General features: G+C 43.1%; 1 protein-coding gene across 12 annotated transcripts in view; it reads left to right on the top strand.

Annotated features, from left to right (window-relative positions):
* Window positions 1-23165, top strand: part of SCMH1 (Scm polycomb group protein homolog 1) — a 143537-nt gene that overhangs the window by 117359 nt on the left and 3013 nt on the right. For 9 of the 12 annotated variants that reach the window (XM_037149406.2, XM_037149408.2, XM_037149407.2 and 6 more), the window contains 4 exons: window positions 5602-5802; window positions 7572-7763; window positions 15448-15642; window positions 17432-17497. In XM_037149406.2, coding sequence (XP_037005301.2) covers window positions 5602-5802; window positions 7572-7763; window positions 15448-15642; window positions 17432-17497 — 654 coding nt within the window. Of the gene's footprint in view, window positions 1-5601; window positions 5803-7571; window positions 7764-8298; window positions 8453-15447; window positions 15643-17431; window positions 17498-23165 lie in introns of those variants that run through there. The other 3 variants (XM_037149413.2, XM_053660460.1, XM_037149414.2) reach the window with 2 other exon arrangements.

A 23165-nucleotide genomic window follows, 5' to 3' on the forward strand; every position in this document is an offset into this window, starting at 1 on the left:
TTTCCATGAGAAAACTGAGATTGCTTTTTCCGTCTTCTGCCTGCCTATAAAAGATTGGGGCTCTGAAGGATTGTTTTCATTTTGTACCAGCTTTGTCTTTTTAGTCCTAACTGGCAATGCTTCTACCAGAATGATTCTCTTAAAAACTTGAGGGATTGTCTGTGAATGCTGTTGGGATTTACTTCATTAAACTAAAGCTACAACCACAGATCCCTTAAATATAAGCCCTTCTCTGGTTTGGCTTCCTGTGCAGCTGCTGTGAGACAATGACCAACAGATTCTATTGTTTAAGGGAGAGAATCTGAGAGATTTGCCCTTAAGATTATAGGGCCTTTTGATCTGAAGGAGTCTGCAGAGCATAGTTTTACATCACTCTGACTTCTCAGCAAGAGATTTTGTTTTCCCATTCTGGATTTGACACTTTCTCAATTTAGGATATTTGCGTCATGGAGAGATTGGAAATGAGAGGCAATTTTGTTTGTGAACTCTGCAAGTCCTGAGTTTTTTTATGTTTTATGTTTTGTTTGTTTCGAATTGATTCCTCATCCTGCATTTTTATCAAAGGTAGTGAAAAGAAGTTGGTGGCACATGCATCACCTTAGCTATTTCACCGAATTCGTCAGGTACACTTATTTCCTTGTTCTTCAAGTGACAGGGCTGCCCAGCTTCCCATCACTACCTCGTGGGTCCCCTGTCCTCCATCTCCCAAAAAGATTTTTCTCACTTTCCTTTTGGCTGTCACTGACAGCCTTCTCAGCACTTTCTCGGTGGCCCTTTATGCTTCTTTCTGATGCCCAATCCCAAAGACAATGTCATGTGTATCTGGCTTCTGTTACTGCTGCACCCAGTTTCTAGCACTACAATCTGTTCCTATAATCTTTTGCTACGTAACAAACCACCACAAAACTTGATGGCTGGAAACAACAGTGTGGGCAGGGCTGAGTGGCAACAGCTTGTCTCTGTTCCATGCAGTGTCAGTTGCGGCAGCCAGACTAGGGCTGGAGGATCACTCCCATACATGCTGACAAGGTGCTGCTGGCTGTCGGTTTCTCTCCACACGGACCTCACCACAAGGCGGCTTTGCCTCCTCACATGTGGTAGTTGGGTTCCAAGAGTAAATGTCCCAAGAAACAGGAAGTAGAAACTGCTAGTGTTTTAAACCTTAGGCTTAGAAACTTACAATGTCATTTCCACCATAGTTTATTGGTCAAATATCACAGAGATCTATGTAAGGAATGTCAAAGAATTTGGAGGCCATGTTTTAAAACTGCGACACTCTGCCTTGGCTGGTGTAGCTCAGTAGGTTGAGCATTGGCCTGAGAACTGAAAGGTTTCCAGTTCGATTCCCAATCCAGGCAAATGCCTGGGTTGCAGGCCAGGTCCCCAGTTGGGAGCACATGAGAGGGAACTGATTGATGTTTCTCTCCCTGTTGTTCTCCCTCCCTTCCTTTCTGAAAAATAAAATCTTTTTTGTGTGTGTGCCTGATAGAATTTATTTTTATTTTTTAAATATATTTTATTAATTATGCCATTACAGTTGTTCTATTTCCCCCTTCATTCCCCTCCTCCTGCACACCCCCTCCCCCACCATTCCCCTTTTTAGTTTATGACCACGTGTCTCAAGTTCTTTAGATTCTATATTTCCCCTACTATTCTTGCCCTCCCACCATCTCTTTTCTACCTACCGTCTATGATACTTATTTTCTGTACCTTCTCCCCCCTTCTCCTTCTCCCACTCCCCTGTTGCTAACCCTCCATGTGATCTCCATTTCTATGGTTCTGCTCCTGATCTAGCTGTCCTCTTAGTTTGCTTTTGTTTTAGGTGTGGTTCTTAATAACTGTGAGTTTGCTGTCCTTTCACTGTTCATCTTTTTTATCTTCTTTTTCTTAGGTAAGTCCCTTTAACATTTCATATAATAAGGGCTTGGTGTTGATGAACTTCTTGAATATGATCTTATCTGAGAAGCACTTTATCTGTCCTTCCATTCTAAATGAAAGCTTTGCTGGATAGATCAATCTTGGATGTAGGTCTTTGGATTTCATGACTTGGAATACTTCCTTCCAGCCCCTTCTTGCCTGTAAGGTCTCTTTTGAGAAATCGCCTGACAGTCTGATGGGAACTCCTTTGTAGGTGACTGTCCCCTTATCTCATGCTGCTTCTAGGATTCTCTCCTTCATTTTAATCTTGGCTAATGTAATTATGATGTGCCTTGGTGTGTTTCTTCTTGGGTCCTACTTCTTTGGGACTCTCTGAGCTTCCTGGATTTCCTGGGAGTCTATTTCCTTTGCCAGATTGGGGAAGTTCTCCTTTATTATTGGTTCAAATAATTTTTCCACTGGTGGCTGTTCCTCTTCCCCTTCTGGTACCCCTATAATTCGGATGTTGGAATGTTTAAAGATGTCCTGGAGGTTCCTAAGCCTCTCCTCATTTTTTTGAATTCTTGTTTCTTCATATTTTCCTGTTTGGCCATTATTTTCTTCCTTCTGGTCCACTCCATTGATTTGAGTCCCAGTTTCCTCTTCATCACTTTTGGTTTCCTGTGCAATTCCCTTCATTTCAATTAGTTTAGCCTTCATATATTCCTCTAATTTGTGACTATAATCAACCAGTTCTATGAGCATCCTGATCACCAGTGTTTTGAACTGTGCATCTGAAAGTCTTGCTATTTCTTCATCACTTAGATTTATGGGCTCTGGGGCTTTGAGATCTTCTTGAGCCATTTTTGGTCTGTTCGCGCCCATTAATTATGAGGAGCGGAGCCTTAGGTGTTTACCAGGGTAGGGCTTCCCAGGTCGCTGGGTTGTGAGCTGTATGTGGGAGCAGGGTCAGAACAGGGAAATGGCGGCCCCCTCTGCTGCCTCTTACCACTGGAGCCTGCTCAGTCCCGTCGTCTCACCGCCCACTCTCTTGTTGGTCTGTCTGCACACGAATGTGGGACCACGGTCAACCCGCTGCCCTGCACCCTCACTGGGTACGCCAGTCGCTCACTGGGTCATTCACTGAGTCGCTCACTGGGTTCGCCCATTGCAACCCCACACCTGGGATCTGCGTGCCTGAGTCCGTCTGACCGAGTTTTCCTGTGCAATCCCGCTCCTCCAGCTGCTGGCTTCGCCCCTCTTACCCGTCAGGCTGAAGAATTTGTTGTTATCAGACTTCTGAAAAGTTCAATTTTCTGTGTTCTGGCTGTGTTTTCTGTTGCTAAAATTTTGTTGTCTCTCAACTTGGTTGTGGGAGAAAGCACGGCATCTCCACCTATGCTTCCATCTTGGCGGAAGTCTCTTGAAAAATAAAATCTTTAAAAATAAGTGAATAAATCTGCCACATTCTTATAAGGGTTTCATAGTTTTCCTTTTATATTTCACACTTTCATCCATGTAGACTTTTTAAAATCATTAATGGACTGGTTATATTTTTTTCTTTTCTTGTGTTTTAATTAGATGATGTTTCCATACAGTGAAATATACAAATCTTAAGTGTATAATTTGATGAATTTTAGTCAGTGTAAGCACCCTTGTAACTAACTACTCCCCAAACTCCCCAGAAGTTCCCTCATGCCTCCTTACAGTCTTCACTTTCACCTTTGATTTCTATCACTGTAGATTAGATTTTTCTGTTCTTGAACTTAATATAGATGGAATCATACTATATGTATACTTTTTTTTTCCCTCTGGTTTATGTCTCTCAAAATGATGTTTGTGAGAAGCGCCCTATCAATGGTTTGTTGTTTTTTACTGCCAAGTGATATTTTAATAAGTGATGATGCCATAAGTTGTATATCTATTCTCTTGTTTATGGACATTTGGATTGGTTCATGTTTTGGAGTCTTATGACTAAGCTGCCATGAACAACAGCCTTATAAAGTTTTCATTTATTTTCATTAGTCTTCTATCTTTTTGAGTTCTTGCATTTTTACTTTGTTTTCAGCAAAAAGGTCATGCTTAAAATTTTTATTGATTTTAAAGAGAGAGATAAAGGGAGAGAGAGCGAAACATCAATTTGTTGTTCCATTTGTTTATGCATTAATTGATTGCTTCTTGTGTGTGCTCTGACCCGGGGTCAAACCCTAGCATATCGGGACAATGTTCTAACCTACTGAGCTACATGACCAGGGCAAAAAAGTTATGTTTTGACATGGAAATCCTATTTCTTAACAGACTTCAACCAATCCTTCAGTTGTTAGATCTACCTCCACACCCATCTCCAGAGGCACCTGCCCATTCTTGGGTCTTTTGTGAATTATAAGGTGAAACAGCTTGGTTCTCATCATCGCCCATTTTTGGTTAAGGATTCAGCTTTCCTAGATCTGCTGAGTCAGTCATTACTTTGCCGGTCTTTTTTCCCCGCTTCCAAAATCTTATGCTATCTCCCCTTCTTATCTGGCTCATTTTAATGGGTTTTAGGAGAAAACATAGTTAAATATTTATTTCAATTTATCTTATTTACCCTTTTTTCCTTTTCACCTCTCATTTTCTACAGCCATTCTCTCCCTTTCTGTTTATCATTTTCCTCTCTCTACCTTTCTTCCCCTTAGAATCGGAATGATAAAAGTGGGGGGGTCCTCAGAGAGCATCTGGCCCAGCCCCTCGTTTTACAGGTGGTAGGCATGAGGCCGGTAGAGGGTGGCAGTTCCTCCACAGCCCACACAACCACCACTTTTATCTTTTGGGCCTCTAAAAATAAAAGAGACTTTTTGCCCTCCAACCCCTTCAGTGTGAGAAAGGAGAGGACCCCTGCTCAAGTGGAAGCTTAGAAGGCAGGTCAGCGGGGCAATGCATAGCTGTGCAGGCTGTGGCGAGTCCTCTCCAGAGACCAAGGAAGCAGCTCCATTTAGGACTGCCTCTGTCTCTGGTGGCTACCCACCCTCTGCCCCACCACAGCTCCTGCTGGAGGGTTGCCGTTAGGAGAGTGCCCAGCTGTCTTAACAGGAGACACTCCTGAAACAAACAGACATCTGAATTGGGATCCTCAAGCCTCTTCCATGATTTTCTTTATCCCTTTTTTTCCCCTCTTTTTACTGCTTTCTTTGGGCCTGAGTGTTGATATAGAAGATAAAAAGGGGACTTCAAGGTCCAGAACAGAAAGCAAGGCAAGTGACCAGTGGTGTGACCATTCTAAGTCCAAGACCACACACACACATGTACACACACACACACACACAGAACCACATACTCTTGCTAATATTGCCATGGCCCCACAACTTCTTACACATATCAGGTAAGATAGACAAAGAATATATGGGGCAACCAAGTACCAAAAATGGATGTGTGTGTGTATTTTTGTATGTGAGTATCTATGAAATTATTTAGATTTTCTCTTCAGTGCACAGAAGACAAAGTGCAAGTTCCGTGCCTTGGCTTTGGGTCAGGCTGTTCTTCCAGCAGGCTATGTTCCCAGAGCCTTTGGTCATGCAGTTTGGGCTGGAAGCAGCTGGGCACAGCCACCCTCTGCCCCCTCCCACACTGTGTCACTAGCTTAGCAGCTGGGAGTCCTGCCCAGAACCAGAGTCCAGGGTAGAGAAGATAGAAGAGAGCACTGTTATCTAACTTCTCTATCCCAAGTACTCTGTAAGGTTCTTTAATTTAATTCTCTGTCTCCTGCAGTTTGTATTTACTTGAACAAGAACGGCAGCACAGGCCCCCACTTAGATAAGAAGAAGGTCCAGCAGCTACCTGACCATTTCGGGCCAGCCCGCGCCTCTGTGGTGTTGCAGCAGGCTGTCCAGGCTTGCATCGACTGTGCTTATCACCAGAAAACTGTCTTCAGCTTCCTCAAACAGGGCCACGGTGGTGAGGTCATCTCAGGTAAGCTCCCTCGGGCTAGTATGGCCTCCTAGCTAGAGGATGAGGCCTTCTCAACTGGCTAATTTCTGACAAAGCCATCCTGGTTCCCACTGCACACCTGAAGGCTCTAAAGAAGGGTGAAGGTGTACTCTTCTACAGAGAGTCCTCGTTTTCTACACCCAGAGCCTCTCTGAGTCTCATACATACCTCTGCAAGTAGAGTACCCATGCGGACTGTTTAGAGTCCTGAGCCTCTAAACAGATTCCTCTGCTGTCTGCCTACTTGGCCTCTCCACACAGAAAATATGTGAGTGTGGCACCCAGAAGACAGAAGACTCAACAGGAGGCTGTACTGTAGCAACAGGGGAGTTTCTCCAAACTGCCACAGCCTCCCACCTGGTGTGAGGGAACCTCGAACTCTTCTTTCATTCTTTTTGATTCCTTAGCTTCCTACTTTGGAGCCAGCCCTAATATGAGGGAGTTAAATCCCAAGGCAGAATGGGAAGGGCCATTCCCTCTTTTTTTCCTGCTATGAGAATCTGAGTCAGCTGCACAGTGTGTTGTTGTTTTCACTGAGTATATTTACTTTTTCTGCTGTGCCCCTGTTCTGTTTCAGTTTTCATGAGTCCAAAACCCTATTCTTTACCCACCAAACCTACGAAGGCTTGACCTAAAGCCTCTCAATTTTAACTGTATGTTACTCCATAATCTCCCATTCCTTCCTTCTAACGCGTCACAATATTTGGCCTCAAGAAGCAGCTGACATGGAAAAACCCATAAATAATCCAACTGTATTCTTTTGAAACACATTAATTGAGCCCTTACTGTATGTCAGAGGTTATTGTCAGGACACTGGCTGGGGACGGGGAGAAAGGAGAATCACAGGCTCAGGCTCTGCCCTGGTGGAAAAGGAATATATCTCACAGCTAACTGAGAGGTGTGACAATGGAGAAATACGTACAGCGTAGTGTGGGAGGCCAGGCGAAGGAGGAATTGGCTGAGAAGAGGATGCGGCAGGCAGGGGAAGACTTGCTAGAGAAGGCAGAGAACTGCAAGGGAATCAAGCCTTCCTTTCCTTCTGAGGCAGAGGCCACTGCCGGTCTCTCCCTTCCTTCTGCGCAGCAGTCTGCAGGAACCCGGCCTTCCTTGCTGCCTCTCTTTAGCTCCTAGCACCTGTACCTCCTGTAGGGTTCTTTCTCTGCCCCAAAACTAGTTCCTGAGAATGACATGTCCCCCCCATCTCCTGTTGCTCTCAAACACAATTGCGGAGATCTTTAGCTTTTTAAGGGCTATACAGATACTTTTTGAATAGAAAAAAGAGTGAAATTAAACACAGCATGGCATAGTTCCAAATGTTGCCGAAATTCTAGTGCTCTTACATAGATCAGATTGTTCACCAAACCAGTGCTGCAAAGGCTGTGTTTTCTGCACAGCTTCTGTTCTCGGGCAGTTCTTATTAGGGAAATAGCACACAGAATGAACAGGTTTCCTGGACGAGGCCCAGCCAACTGATGAAGCAGATAGAATTATGTTCACAGTTGTTTTCACAAGTTGCATAAAGTCATTCCAGAGCCCCAGGTGCAAGGGACTGGCCTGGCCACTCCCATTATTGCAAGCCCTTTGGAGTTGGCGAAAATCATACCCTCAAGGGAGGGAGGGAGAAAACCTAGGCGCTGATTGCCTTTGTGTGAGCAGGTAAGCCTGAGGCAAGCCGTGGGCTGAACTCCTCATGCCCAGCTCTGCGCTGCGTGCCTGGCTGACATGCTCAGCCCTGTTTACTTCACTCCACAGCTGTGTTTGACCGGGAACAGCACACCCTCAACCTCCCGGCCGTCAACAGCATCACCTACGTCCTCCGCTTCCTGGAGAAACTCTGCCACAACCTTCGCAGTGACAATCTGTTTGGCAACCAGCCCTTTACACAGACTCACTTGCCACTCACCACCACAGAATACAACCACAGCCTCGACAGGTACCTACCAGGTAGGAGCTGGGATGGGGCCTGGGCTAAGAAAGGGTGCAGGGCCAGTAGCAGCACCAGCAAGGGCCCAGGGCCAGCCCTCAGACCTGCTAGCTTGGCACCTATTTTCCAGAGGTGTGGGTTTCTGTCCCCAACCTTTGTCACATCTGGGACTTTTTGGTCTCCTCTTTATTCTCTCTTCAGGATTTTGTCCCCTCTCTCTAGGATGAACCTTCTTTCCTCTGGATTGTTACTCCTAGAAAAAGTGGTTCAGGAGTCTCCCTCTGAGCTCCAAACTGCATGTGGAGCCACTGCAAAGTCACAGTACAGCTCCCAGTGTAAATCTGGCAGCAGAGGCCTACCATAGAGCTCCCTTGCCAGCAGGAAGGTTTAGTCTCAAGCTACAGATTGAGAAATTTGCTCCCTGGTGATTGGCCATCCACTCTTTCCTTTGGCACGTGGCCCTAACTCCTCCAGCACTGCCAGTCTAGCAAGTCAATTCAAGTTCCTGCTGTTTCTAACTAGGCTGGAAAATAACTTTCTTAGTTAACATACCAGACCCACAGCGGGAAAGCGGATGCCACGTGGCCGGATCAGTGACTAAGCACTTCCGAGAGAGGTTAAAGAGTGAATGGAACGCGGCATCTCTAATCTGGAGCCCAGGACACAGCCGACAGGAAGGGAAGGAAAGCTCGGCCCAAAACATAGCGAGGTAGGTCATTGTTGAGAGAGGGAAGGAAAGGCCCTTTAAAGGAGCCCTGTGGACTTTGTCCTGGCCAGAGGAATAGAGAGGTGTGGTGCTCTCAGTTTCAGGGCTGTACTAGCTGTTGATGGGGGAGCATATAAATTGAAAGGTGCCCCCTACTGACCTTCTATACAAGTCTTGTTCCCACACTGCCTTCCCCATAGTCTTTTTATCATTGTCTTAACAAACTCAATTCTGAAAAAAGTGCCACTTCTGACGGAAGTGCCCTGGGCAGGGACTACTGACCCAGCCCCAGCCAACACCAACCCTGTCTTTTTGCATCCAAATGAGTATTACTATGTAACTTGTAAAAATATCCCTGAATTTCAAATTCTGCTTGTAGGGACCAGACCCTCTGGTTCCTGCAGATATATTTGTGACCCCTTCACTGATCCTTTCTCTCACCTAAGCTGCTCTCGGTTGCTTTCTTTCAGCATCAGAATCTTTGAGAACAGAAAAGGGCATTCTTGCTCACAGTTAGGATGTTCTGCTGGGCATGGTAGCGTGGTGCAAAGGCAGGCTGTTACATATCCCCAGCTGTTGACATTCAGAAACTCTAAGCTGCACTTCAGTAATGAAAGTTAGGCCTACCTGGGATTCTGGAAGAATGGATACATTAGAGGGAATAGCATGTCCATTAGTGTAGCTGCTAAAGACAGATTTCTCAAAGAAATAGCAACTCAGAATTCCTCAGTGGAATATGGTCCTTAAGAACTAAGAGAAACATATTGGTGGCCATATACAGAGACTCTCAGGGGTGTATACCGTGGACAGGCAGTCACGAAGGTAGTTTGGGGTTGGGGACATGACCTTTTCTGGCAATTCGATACCAGTTTGCATCTCTCTGATTCAGCTCTGATTCAGATAGGAGAAGCAAGCTTTAGCCACTCTTCCTTCTTGCCTCACCAAGAAAGACACCATTGCCAGGGTTATCACATTCTGGCATTGGCTGTCCCTCTTCCTTTCTCTCATTTTCAGACAGATTTAGCCAACTCCCTGCACCCTCTTGTGCTCTCTAACCTTTGTTTCTCATAGTGGGTGCCCAGCAACTTGGCTGCTCTCACCCGAGTTTTTATTTGCTTCCCTGAAATGAGCATTTTAATTATGCCCAGACAAGTCAGAGCATTGCCTAGATTTCTGATTTCTCTGTGCTCCTCCTTCACTTATCCTCTCTGCCTGCCTACCTGCCTGCCCGCCTTACTAACCCTTTGTCCCACCTCCGATCATTTATCATTTCCTGTACTTTTCTGATTAGTTACCCAAACCTCTGCCAAAGAACTTGATCTGGACTAGGACTGTCCAAGGTGCCCTTTGGATCTGGTGATTATCACTCCCTCCCTCCTGCTTGCTTACATTCTTCTGCTAGTTCACAGCCAAAAGTGCCACCTCTGTTATCTAGGTACTTCCTGGATCCCTGTTCCCTACAGGTTCCTTTGCATGCTGTCCACCTTGTAGAGTCTTCGCCTAACTGACATACCTCATTAGGCTTCCTTACCTAAGTGAAGGCTTAACGTTTTGTCTCCAACATTTTATTTTGAAAAATTTCAAATCTATAGGAAAGTTGTACAAATAGTACAGTGAACAACCATGTACTCTTCACCTAGATTTAGCATTTAACTTTTTGTAATATTTATCTGTTTCTCCAAGTGTACGTACATATATATATATCTGTATGTTTTTTGTTTATTTACTAAACCTTTTGAGAGTTAACTGCAGATAAGACGCTTGGTCTTTAAATACTTTTATTTATATCTCCTAAGAATAAGGAACATAATACTATCATAACACTCAAGAAATTAATAAAATCCAGCATTGTTGACCCTTGAAACAACATGGGTTTGAACTGCACAGGTTCACTTACAGGTGGATTATTTTCAAAAAATACTGTAAGTGCTTTTTTTCTTCCTTATGATTTTCTTAATAACATTTTATTTTCTCTAGCTTACTTTATTGTAAGAATAAAATATATAATGTATATAACATATAAAATATGTGTTAATTGACTGTTTATGTTATCAGTAAGGCTTCTTCTGGTCAAGAGTTAAATGTGGATTTTCAGCTGTGCAGGGGCATGGGTGGGGGGGGACAGGGAACGGGTAGAGTAATGGGTGCCCCCAGTCCCTGCATTGTTCAAAGATCAGCGGTAGCTGATAAAGACCATGTTCAATTTTCCCAGTTCTCCCAATGATATCCTTTTTTTACAGTAAGACATTTAATTTTTTTTAATTGTTTGAAAAAAATTTAAATTACAGTATACATTCATAATTATTTTGCATTAGTTTCGAGTACACAGCATAGTGGTTAGACAGTCAAATACTTTACAAAATTATCTCCCTGATACTTCAAGTGCCCACCTCGCACCATAAATACGTATTACAATATTATTGCTATGTTCCCTATGCCAATCATGTTCTTTATAGTTGTTTTTTGCTTCTTACAAATTTTTTTTAACCTAATCCAAGGTCCAGTGAAGGGTCATCCATTGTATTTATCTCTTTAGTTTGTCCTATCTCTTTAGTTTCCTTTTATCTAGAGCAATTTTCTAACCTTTTTTCTACATGACATGACATTGGCATTTTGAAGAATCCAGCCCACTGTTCTGGTTGAAGTCCTCAAACATTTGTCAGATACTTACTCTTTGCCAGATCCTATATTGACCTGGGGAGACAGAGATGAGACAGACATGATCCCTGCCCTGAAAGAGCCCCAACTGAGAGAGGGAGATAAAGGTAAACATGTGCGTAGTGAGAGCATGGAGGTCCTCAGGCCCAGTCAGGAGTGGTGAGCAAGAAGGCGAAAGAAGACGTCAGGAAAGGGTTCCTGGAGGAGGTTGGGGTGGGGGCAGTGTCAGATCGGAATCCCTTCAGCGCTCTGCTTCTCTACATCAAGCAGGAGCCCTGTGAAGGTTGAGAGGGAGCTCCTTCTGGCTTTCTACAGAACTGACAGTATTAGACAGTAAATAGCATTAATTTAGCTGGTCCCAGTGAACATTCATTCATTCTAGCCCTTGAAATCCATCCAGCATTAACTCTAGGTCTGCTGTTTTGGAATTGCTGGGGCTCCGCTCTGCTAGAGGAAGCAGTTCACTTTACCCATGACAATAGGTTCCTTGTGTCTGTCTTTCAAGTTGCCATCCAGGTCTTCTGAGCTAGTTATAAAGTTGTTCTCCAAATCTCCAAATGCACAGTGATTAAAACCAAATAAAAACTGAATTCTCTTAGGACGCTCCTTCATCCCTACACTAGGTTTCCTCACAGAACTGTCAGAGTTTTAAGATGACTCAAATGTTCATAATTAACTGAAACTGTTGATTCCATCATTTAGTCAGTCAGTCAGCCCAGTATCTACTGACTACACAATGCCAGGCTCTGATTTAGAAACGGAAGACCCCACTTTAATCTAGAGGGCAAGGTCCTGACTCCCACAGAGTTTCCAGCCTAGTAAAAAATACAAACAAATAAGCAAATAGTTAATTTCATGGTAATGAGTACTTAACTAGGACAAGTTCAGAGTTCAAAGTTCAAAGCAGGTGTGTCAGGTAAGACTTTCCAGAAAAAATATAACATAATGTGAGAGATGAGGCTGCAATGGTAGGCAGAGGCCCACACAAGAAGGTCTAATTGACCATGTTACATACTTTAAACTATATCATTGGGCAGTGAGGACCCGTTGAAATGTTTCAAGCCAGGGAAGTGACATTCAAATTTGTGTTTTAGATAGCTCACTCAGGGTACTGTGTGAGAGGATGGATTGGAATGTAGCAAGACAGTAAGCAGGAAAACTAGTTGGAGATTTCTGCAGAACTCTGAGTCCTCCTAGATTTGGGGATTTTCCTTTCTCTTGATATCCATACCTAAATTAAATAAAATAAACCCCATCCCAGAATAAGGTTACATTTTCCTGGTAGTTGTTCATATTTCTTGCTGTCCATTCCTGCTTCTGACTCCATTCTTAATTCCTTTCCCTGGCAACTCCCGTAGCCCATGGTCTCTCTCTACAGTCCTTTGCCCCAAACCTTTGATCCTGTTCCTCATCCTTCATTTGATCCAGTCCCTCAAATCTCAGAAGTAGAAAGTGCTGTGGAGATGACCTCCTGTGTATCCCAACAGACGAGGGTGGTCAGCTGGCCTCTGCTTAAATACTCCTAACAGTTGGTTGCTGTCGCCTTTGGCAACCAGTTTTACTTTTAGATACTTCTGATTGCTAAAATGCCTCTCTTTTTAGCTGAAATCTGCTTCTTATAACTCTTGCTCACTGTTCTACTCTGTGCCTTCCAAAAGGCCAGATCTACCCAGTCCTCTTCCTATCCCATGACTGCCTTTAGGGGTTTTTTCTCCACTGACCTTTTTCCAGATTCTGCACTACCAGGTTTTTCTTCTTTGCCTCTCACCAGCATTCTGATTATGCTCCACTGGGAACTCTAGTTTTTAAGGTCAGCCTTGCAATGTGATACTCAGATCTGCCACTCACTGAAAATAAATTATTAAGGTCAAGGTCCTTATCTGTCTGTTTATCTCTGCATACCCCATACCTAGCATAGTCGCTCACAAACAGAGTATGCGACACATTTTTGTTGAATGAATGAATGAGCTGCCTTTCATATTGATTGTTCTCATGTCTCCAGCACATCAACAGCAAATTTAATTTACATACACCTTATGAGGTTAGGGTTTTCATCTCTATTTTATAGAATGGCAAACTGAATCCCTGGGGGGGAAAAGCAGTGATTGTTGACTCATACTTGTTCTAGAAATAGAACTTAGTCCTCCAGTCCCTATTTCTGATCCCTGGGCCAGTAGTCTCAAAGTGTGGCTTGTTTTAACAGTAGAACTCCTTTTTTGCAAAGGTAAGATTATATGAGAGTGTATAAAAGTTAAAACCAGAGCCATTTTTATAGAAACTGGAGTGAGACCCAGAGCTCTAGTTCCTTGACTCCCCCCTGGAGGCCCCCAGGGCCCTGTGAAGCACAGCTGGAACACACTGCAGTCTCTGTCCTATCATTATCCTCGTGAGGGCAGCCAGGGCCTTGTGGATCCGCCCTACGTGGACTAGGACCCCACCAGAGCCCAGGGTATGATTTTTTCACTGCATTTCATTAGGATAAGATTTAATGGCCTTGCCTAGTCTAGGTGCCACCAGTCCAGATTTTCAGTCCCATCAACTCAAAATCCGAATGTCAGTTACCATTTTTAGCATCACTGAGAGGAAAAGACACTGAATTGCATCAGCATTTGGTGAGCTTCATGTTGTCATCATTCTTTTTCACATCTGTTGGCTCTTGTGAGGCAGGCGGTATTATCCCCAGTCTTCACTTAGTAAAATGGAGACTAGAAAGGTAAGGTTCCCTGCTGATAAATGCGGAAACTCAACTTCATCTTTTTCTTGAGCTCATTCAGAGAACGTAGGTTTGCCAGTCTATGAGTGAAGAATGAAATAATAATAATAACTCTCCACCTTTGTAAAGTCCATCCCGCTTCATTTCCTCATCTGACATTCTCAGCATGATAAAGGGTGCTTTTTCCCAGTTTACAGATGAAGAAATTGGTGCTCAGACAAGAGAACCAACTTGCCCGGAGTCACACACCTAGTGCAAGGCAGGAGCTGAGGCATAGTACCCTGGCCTCATGTTTCCTGTTCTTGTCTCAAAGCAGGACAATGATATAATCATCTCTCTGGGAAAGCAGGAATCTGGAACCTCCCCTGAGAATGGGAGTGGATATGATTTAGGTATCTTGGGGCTCAGAGACTCCTCTCTGGAATCATATCTATGGGAGGGCTTCATCAGTTACATTGCTTGAGATAACAGTGAAATCTGTGTCATGCTAGGTTTGACTTTAAACCCATGGTTACTAAGAAATTTTAGGTGAATAGCAGAAAGCAGTTCTAAAGTCCTAAGCCATCTTGCCACAGAGGTCTTACTGAATGCCAGGCACTGTGCTTGAATTTAGTGTTTATCAGAGGCCCTGAATGAACCCCAAGCATTATCTAAACACCTGAACTCTAAGAAGAACCACAAAGGACATTGATAAAGTCCAGTACCCAAGACAGCACACCCCCCATAAGTAGCAAATGCTGTGACCAGGGCTAAGGAAATGTTTTGGTGTGTGTAGAGCCCAGTCATGAGACAGAGTCTGCTCATGTTTTGTAGTGCAATGATTAGGGGCTGTTGCCTGGTGTTGGGCTGTTGCCTGGTGTTGGGCCGTGGCCTGGCAGTAGAAATGTCAGGATGAGATTCCCTTTGCAAAGGCTTGCATAGCCACTTCCTTTTGATATTTACAAACCCCTTAGAAGAAAGGGACTTCCGTTGTTATAGATAAGGAAACTGAGGTTCTGAGGGAAGCTTTTTGCCTGCTGAGTGACAGAGTCGAATTCTAACCCAGATTCTGGTTCCATGCCCACATTCTCACCACTGTATAATCTGGCATCCTTGGAATGTTTCTCTAGAACAAAGCAAATATGAAAGGAGGGAAGAACATAAGAGCAGATCCTTTGCAGACAGACAGGCCTTTAGTCACACATCAAGAAGCATTTCTGAGATGCCCTGCTGTTTGAGAATCAGCTTCTAATGTGCCCTTGTATAAGCACACATACCTCCTCTCCAACACCCTATTCTCTGCTCTAGCATCTCATGCGTAAGGCAGGCAGCCTCTTCCAATTTTTTTTTAAAGTTCTCCTTATCCAGAAAGAGCATAAGATATCTAGAACAGAAGAAACCTCAAAGACCATCTAGTCTAAGAGAAAGTGTCTCTAGGGAGATCCGAGTCCAGAGAGTGGCACTAGGCTTGACTCAGGCCACCGAGTGAGAGCCAGAGCCATGACTGGCACACAGACCTCCTAAGACTCAGCCTGGGACTTAATATTTTGCTGCCTCTTGCTCCACCCGAACAGGTACCTGGGAGCCAGCACTCCCACAGTCCCTTGAGATTAGTCCCTTCTCTAACCCTGGTATTACTGTTTTTCAGGTGAAACCTTTGTCCTGGGGAATAGTCTGGCCCGGTCCTTGGAGCCACACTCAGACTCAATGGACTCCACCTTGAATCCTACCAACCTTGTCAGCACCTCCCAAAATCTTCGAACCTCTGGGTACCGGCCTTTGCTTCAGTCCTGTGGCCTCCCACTGAGCACTGCCTCAGCTGTGCGTAGGCTGTGCTCCAGGGGTAAGCTTACTGGAGTTCTGGAGCTCCCGCCCTCCCTCACTCTTCCCTTCTCCCCATCTTTCCTAAGGTCTGGGAGTCCAGAAAGGACCTAGCTCTCTTGCCCTCTGCTTGCTGATTGGACTGGGGTCTGCTAGGCACCTGAGAGGCAACTGAAACTCTCTGAGATTGGCTTGAGAATAATGGAAACTAAGACCTAGAGCCAAAGGGACAGGAAAGGATTCATTGATTGATTCATTAGCTATTTATCTGAACACCTATGTGTTTGGCATGGGGATGCAAAAATTGGTCCTTCTTGTTCTCAAGGAGCTCACAGTAGTGTGGAAGAAATGCCTAAACAGGTCATTGTAAACCAACATCTTGAGTGAAGTCACAGAGACATTCTCTGTTAGTATAAAAACTACAAGAAGGAACACCTAACACAAGCTTGGCATCCGAGGGAAGCTTCTTTGAGGAAGTGACGTCCTGAGATTTAAAGAGTGACTATATGAATGGCAATCTCAGGAGAGAATATAGGGAGGGAGAGCTTTCCAGAAAGAGAGTACAGCATGAGCGAGGGTGAAGGGAAAGAACTAGCAAAGTGTACCAGGAGCTATATTTGGTTTAGTATTGCTGAAACCAAAGATAATACTGAGGCGTCAAAGAGAAAAGTTTGGAAAGGTCAGGGTTATGCCATAGAGGACCTTAAGTGCCATGTTAAAGAGCTTAAAGTCGATCTTATGGGCAATGCAAAGTTTTTGAAGGCTTTTAATTAGAGGCAAGACCTAACATGGTTTGTGCTTTCAATAGATCATTTACTACCATGTGGAGGATGGATGTGAGGAAGGACAAGACTGGAGAGACCCGTTAGAGGTTACTAGCATGGGCCAGACCACAAGTGATAAAGGCCTGGGTGCAGGCAGTGAGGGAGCATGTAAAGGAATTGATGCAGCTGGAGAGAGAAGAGTTTAGATCAACACTGGATCTGGGGCGGGTAGGGAAGAAGCAAGGCTGAGAGAAGTCTGGAGGTTGGGGAAAATTGTAAGATTGATGTGCTCATGATCTTGTCATATAATGGTTATAATGGACATAAGTCACAAGACAGTTGGAAAGACAGGAGGTTGGGTCAGAAAATGGGATGTTTAAAATTGTGAAATGAATTTGTTCCCAATGATAGCAAGAACCAGGTGGTAAACTTGGCAGTAGGTATTTGAAGTAGAGTAGATGTGAAAGTACCAGTGGAGGCCAGGAAGTTGAATAGATTGCCTCTGAGGATTATGGCAGGAATTGGGGTGGAATAGAAGGTAGTGAGCTAAGTAATTTTAAAAAGGCTTCATTTAACAACAGGTAGAAACCCAGAGATTTATAGACAACAATGATCAGGAAGGGCAGATGGTAAAGTACATGTTTGGCCTCTGAAGAACATGAGCTTTCATAAGAAGATGGTCTAAAAGCAGCCATTGGGAGACAGGAGCATGCCACCCCCATACCCTCACTACGGCCTCTCCCAGCCCAGAAATGTGTGGGATGTGAAACAATAAGAAGGCTCTATTAGCAAGGCCTGCAGTGGAAAGAAGGACTTCAGGAGAGAGAGAGTTTTCAGGAAGGCTGACTGGGGAAGAAGTCCGGGAGGCCCCGACCTCGACCCTGACCCCAGTGAGACAGCAAAATGGAGTATGAGAAGCTCTGAAGTAGAGGTAGAACTGAGAGTTGATTCCCCTCTTGAGACTTGGGTAAGTCATCTCACCTCACACGTCTGCACGTTCCTCATATGCAAAATGGAGATGGTGATACCCCCCTGGTCTTTCCACAGGAGTGTTAAAAGGATCAGTTGGAAGCAGGGATGTGGGATCGTTTTGGAAACTAACTCATTCCCCAGGTATGAGGGTGTTACTGTTACTGTGACCTTCTCCAAGGCTGCTTAGGAATGCCTCACAGGGCACTGTTGTCCCCCAGGCATCTCCACTCTTCCTTTGGAATACATTGAGTCTGTTGGCCAGGTCATGGTCATCTCTTCTGACCCTGAAGAACCTAATAAGGCTATGAAAGGATTCTATTCGGTTGGCCCTAAAACTGTTTCTCTCGCAGCATGGAATGGATGCTGAGTCTATCCCCTCTTATTTCACTCTCCAGGATGATTGGGCATCTGTCTGTTAGTTTGGCCTCTGCAGGGGCACCTCACCTGCCTTAGTCATTCTCACACTAAGACATGATCCCTTTCTTGAAGAGTGACCACTCCTGTACCCACTGAGTGGAGGGAAAGAATCCTGATCCAGTCTGTCTGGAAAATGAGCACAGGAAAAGACAGAGACGGGGCAACGACTCATCTCCTCCCTGCCTGTGTGGTCCTGGGCCAGTCAGTTCACTTCTCTGGGCCTCAGTTCTCTCATCTTTAAAGTGAAGATGATGGTAATTCCTTCAAGAGTTATTTTAAGGGTCAAATGAGCTGATAATTGTAGGGGTTCTTTATAATGTTCATATATCAGACTGCTGTTCTCCACATTCACCACTACCCGTTGGTGCATGCCACAGTCACCTCTTTGTCTGGACCGTCTTAGGAGACTCATTTACAACTGCTCTCCCTCACTTCTGTCCTTGCCCCCTAACGTCTGTTATCAACACAGACCATGAGAGCTGTCCTTTTCATTGTAAATCGGTTCATGTCACTCCTGTGCTCAAAACTAACCTGCACACTCAGAAAAGCCAGTGGTCTCTCAGTGGCATACGAGAGAGACTCTCCCTGGCCCATCACACATGTACACACCTTCCAGATGCTATTTCCTACCACTTCTACTCATTCACTCTGCTCTGGCACGTTGGCCTCCCTGCTAAACCTTAAACATGCCCATCATTCTTCTGCCTCAGGGTCTTTGTTCAGATGTCTTCATCTCAGTGGAGTATGCTTTCTAAGGGGAATAGGCTGACAAACACATAACATATTAATAGTATTATATATGTAGATTTATATATGTGTATATTTTTATTTAACACCATTATATACATTATATATAATACTCTGTGTGTATGTGTGCCTGTGAGATTCCTAGCTCCCCTGGGTAGAGGAATTAGCTAAGATGGTCCAAGAAGGACACTCAGTTGTATATCTTCTCTCTGCCCTCCATAATCTCTGCACTTGCTTTCTGTCTTAGCATCACAGTGGACTTTGAAGAACTGCCTGGCTCACACAGAGCCCTCTCCAACTTCCTCTCTCCTACCACCTCTAAAAAGCCATTGGAATTTCTGTGGCTCTAATCACCTCTGCTTGCTCTGGCATACCTCTCCCCTGGTCTGTTCAGTGCCCAGCCACAAGCTTCATAAATAATTGCTAGAGTCTCTAATACAGGGAGCAGGGGCTAGGCCAAGCAAACTAAGCTTTAACTTTTAGACCTGGGACCCAGAATGTAGAAAAATGAGAAGATATTTTTAGCCTTTAGCCTCTTTAGCCTTTGCAAGAGGTAAATAAAGAGTAGGCTCCTTCTATTCTCACAGGTGTATTCCAGATCTGCCACTTAGTATACGACTGGGCATTCCCTGGGTGGTGAGAATACAGATATGAACAAGACAAGGTCCCTATCTGAAGACAGACACAGTCTAGCAGGAGAAACAGAAAAATACACAAGTAATTGATCATTCGTTCATTTAACAAATGTATTTGAACATCTGTGGCAGATGGGGCACTCTTTTGTGTGCTGGGGACTGAAAACTCCTCCTGTGTGTCCCCTACTTTCAGTACTCTGTTCAACACTACTGCACTTCTGAAACCTGACCTGTGGGTTCTCCACACGCCAGTGGGGTGTCCTGCAGTTTAGCTCAGTTCTGACACTACCCGGAGATAACATCCATCCTGCTACAGATTAAGGGCTCAGGCCCACCAGACTGCTGACCCACCCCCACTCCTTCAGAAGCCAGTCGAAAGACTCCATTGTTAGAAGTCTTCTGTACTTCTAACCAACTACATAAGTTGGAGATTACCACCATCCCCTCCTTAGATTTAATTAATTTGCTAGAGTGGCTCACAGAACTCTGAAAAACTGTTTACTTACTAGATTACTAGTTTTCTGTGAAAGGATCCAGCTCCAGAACAGCCAGGTGGAAGAGATGCAGAAGAAAGGTAGGAGGAAGGTGCGTGGAGCTTCCCTGCTCTCTCAGAGCTGGGTGAACCACTCTCCCAGCACCTCCATCTGTTCTTTACTGTAGTAAGAGACAAAGGACAATACATAATGATAAAGGGAACAATCCAACAAGAGGATATAACCCTAGTAAATGTTTACACACCCAACGTAGGAGCACCTAAATATGTAAAGCAAATCTGGGTGAACATAAAGGGAGAGATGGACAGAAAACAGTCGCATTTGGGGATTTTAACACTCTGTTGACTTCGATGCATAGATCTTCCAGACAAAATCAACAAGGAGACAGCGGCCTTAAATGACACACTAGATCAAATGGATTTCATTTGTATCTTCAGAGCATTTCATCCTAAAGCAACAGAATATACATACTTTTCAAGTGCACATGGAACATTTTTTAGGATAGACATTTTTGTGTCAGAACACAAAACAAGTCTCAGTAAATTTAAGAAAATTAGTATGTCAAGCATCTTCTCTGACCACCATGCTATGAAACTAGAAGTCAGTCACAAGAACACTGAAAAACATGCAAATACATGGAAGCTAAATAACATGTTATTAAACAATGAATGGGTCAACAGTTAGATCAAGAAAGAAATCAAAAGATACCTTGAAACAAATGAAAATGAGGACAACAATCCTAAATCTGTGGGACACTGGAAAAGCAATCCTAAGAGGGAAATTCATAGCATTACAGGCCTATCTCAAAAAATAAGAAAAAGCTCAAATAAACACTCAAACTTCACACTTAAAGAATTTGAAAAGGAACAATAAACAAAGACCAAAGTGAGTAGAAGGAAGGAAATAATAAAGATCAGAGCAAAAATAAATAGAGTCTGAAAAAAATGACACAAAAGATCAGTGAATCCAAGAGCTGGTTCTTTGAAAACATAAACAAGATTGACGAACCTTTAACCAGACTCATTAAGAAAAAGAAAGGACCCAAATAAATAAATCAGAAATGAAAAAAGGAGAAATTATAACTGACATCAAAGAAATAAAAAGGATTGTAAGAAAATATTATGAACAACTACATGCTAACAAACTGGACAACCTGGATGAAATGGACAAATTTGTAGAAACATGCAATCTTCTCAAACTAGCTCAGGGAGAATCAGAGAAGCTGAGTAGACAGATAACACCAAGTGAAACTGAAGCAGTAATCAAAAAATTCCCAACAAACAAAAGCTTCACAGGTGAATTTTACCTGTGAAACATTACAAGAAGAACTAACATCTCTTCTTCTCATAAAGTTCAAGAGGATGGAAAACTCCCAAACTTATTTTTTACAAGGCCAGCATTGTCCTAATTCCAAAAGCAGATAAAGACACCACAAAGAAAGAAAGTTACAGGCCAGTATCCCTGATGAACATAGATGCTAAAATCCTCAACAGAATACTAGCAAACCAATACAGCAATGAATCAAAAAAATCATACACAATGATCAAGTGGGATTTATTCTGGGAATGTAAGGTTGGTACAACATTCATGAGTCAATAAACATGATTCACCACATAAACAAAATGAAGGATAAAAACCACATGATCATATCAATAGATGTAGAAAAAGCATTTGATAAAACCCAGCACCCATTTATGATAAAAACTCTACGCAAAGTAGAATTAAAATATACCTAAAATAATAAAGGCCATGTGTAACAAACCCACTGCCAGCATCATACTCAATGGGCAAAAACTACAAGTAATCCCCTTAAGATTGGGAACAAGACAGGGATGTCCACTTTCACCTCTTATGTTACATAGTAGTAGAAGTCCTAGTCACAGCAATCAGACAAGAAGAAGAAATAAAAGGCATCCAAATTGGAAAGGAAGAAGTAAAACTGTCATTATGTGCAGATGACATGATACTGTACATAGAGAACCCCAAATATTCCACCAAGAAACTATTAGAACTTATAAATGAATTCAGCAAAGTAGCAGTATATAAAATTAATATCCAGAAATCAGTTGCATTTTTATATGTCAATAATGAAGTAACACAGAGGGAAATTAAGAAAACAATCCCATTCACAAATACTTTAAAAAGAATAAAATACCTGGGAATAAACCTAACCAAAGATATAAAACACCGGTACTTGGAAAATTACAAGACACTGAAGAAAAAACTTGAAGAAGATACAAATAAGTGGATGCATATACCATGTTCATGGATAGGAGCAATTAGCATCATTAAAATGTCCATACTACTCAAAGCAATCTACAGATTCAACACAATTCCTTTAAAGATTCTAATGACATATTTCACAGAACTAGAGCAAATATTTTTAAAATGTATATGGAACCACAAAAGTCCCCACAAAGCAACAGTGATCCTGAGAAAGAACAAGTTTGGAGGAGTCATGCTACCTGATATCAAACTCTACTAAAAAGGCCATAGTGATCAAAACAGCATGGTGCTGGCATAAAAACAGACACACAGAGCAGTGGAATAGAATAGAGTCCAGAAACAAACCCACACCTTCATAGTCAATTAATATTTGACAGAGGAAGCAAGCACATACAATGAGCTAAAGATAGTTATTTCAGTAAATGGTGTTGGGAAAATTGGACAGATCCATGCAGAAAAATGAAACTCTTATCTTCTTATACCACACACAAGAATAAGTTCAAAATGATTCAAAGACTTAAATGTTAGACCCAAAACCATAAAAAATACTAGAAGAAAACTTAGGTATGTTTTTCTCTTTTTAATTGGTTAAAGATGGTCTTTTTAAATAAATTTTTTTAGGAAAAAAACCTATTTCTGTGTTCTCCAACAGGGATGACTCTCCCAGACACAATGATGAGTTAACAGAGCCAGATACAAAAGTGTGCATACTATGAGTCAAGGGTCCTGAAGTTCAAGAACAAGCACACTGACTGACAATGGGAAAGAGTCAGAGCAGAGGCCACCATTAGGGGGAGAGGCATTGACTGGCAAGGGGCACAGCATCTGTATCTTGATCTGGATAGCGGTGAAACAGGAATACATAAATGTCAATATCCAAAAAGTTCTGCCCTCAGAAGTTGTCCCCTTTATGTGTAATATGCCACAATGAAACAAATTTAAGACACCAAATAAATATCTAAATATAGAACATACCAAAAATACTGTGCTACTCAAATGACTTTTTTTTTAAGACCAAGGAGTTGAGATTTCATATCTGGTACAGTAGGAGCCATTGCATTGAGTTTTTAGGGAGTGACACAGTCCAATTACTTGTTAAAGGGTGCTTTGACAGCTTTAAGGAGAATATATTATTAAGGTGATAGGGGAAAAGTGTGTAGAGATTTAGCTGTACCTAGAAGATACATGAAATGCTTTGTGAGACCAAGCATTTCAATATTAGAACAGAAAAGTTTCATAAAGGAGCTGGTCCTTAAAGCCATCTCTTGCTTAGCAAAGTTGGAGTTTGCT

Source organism: Artibeus jamaicensis, unplaced genomic scaffold, assembly GCF_021234435.1.
Source record: "Artibeus jamaicensis isolate MK-2021 breed Jamaican fruit bat unplaced genomic scaffold, CSHL_Jam_final scaffold_847, whole genome shotgun sequence".
Classification (NCBI taxonomy): Eukaryota; Metazoa; Chordata; class Mammalia; order Chiroptera; family Phyllostomidae; genus Artibeus; species Artibeus jamaicensis.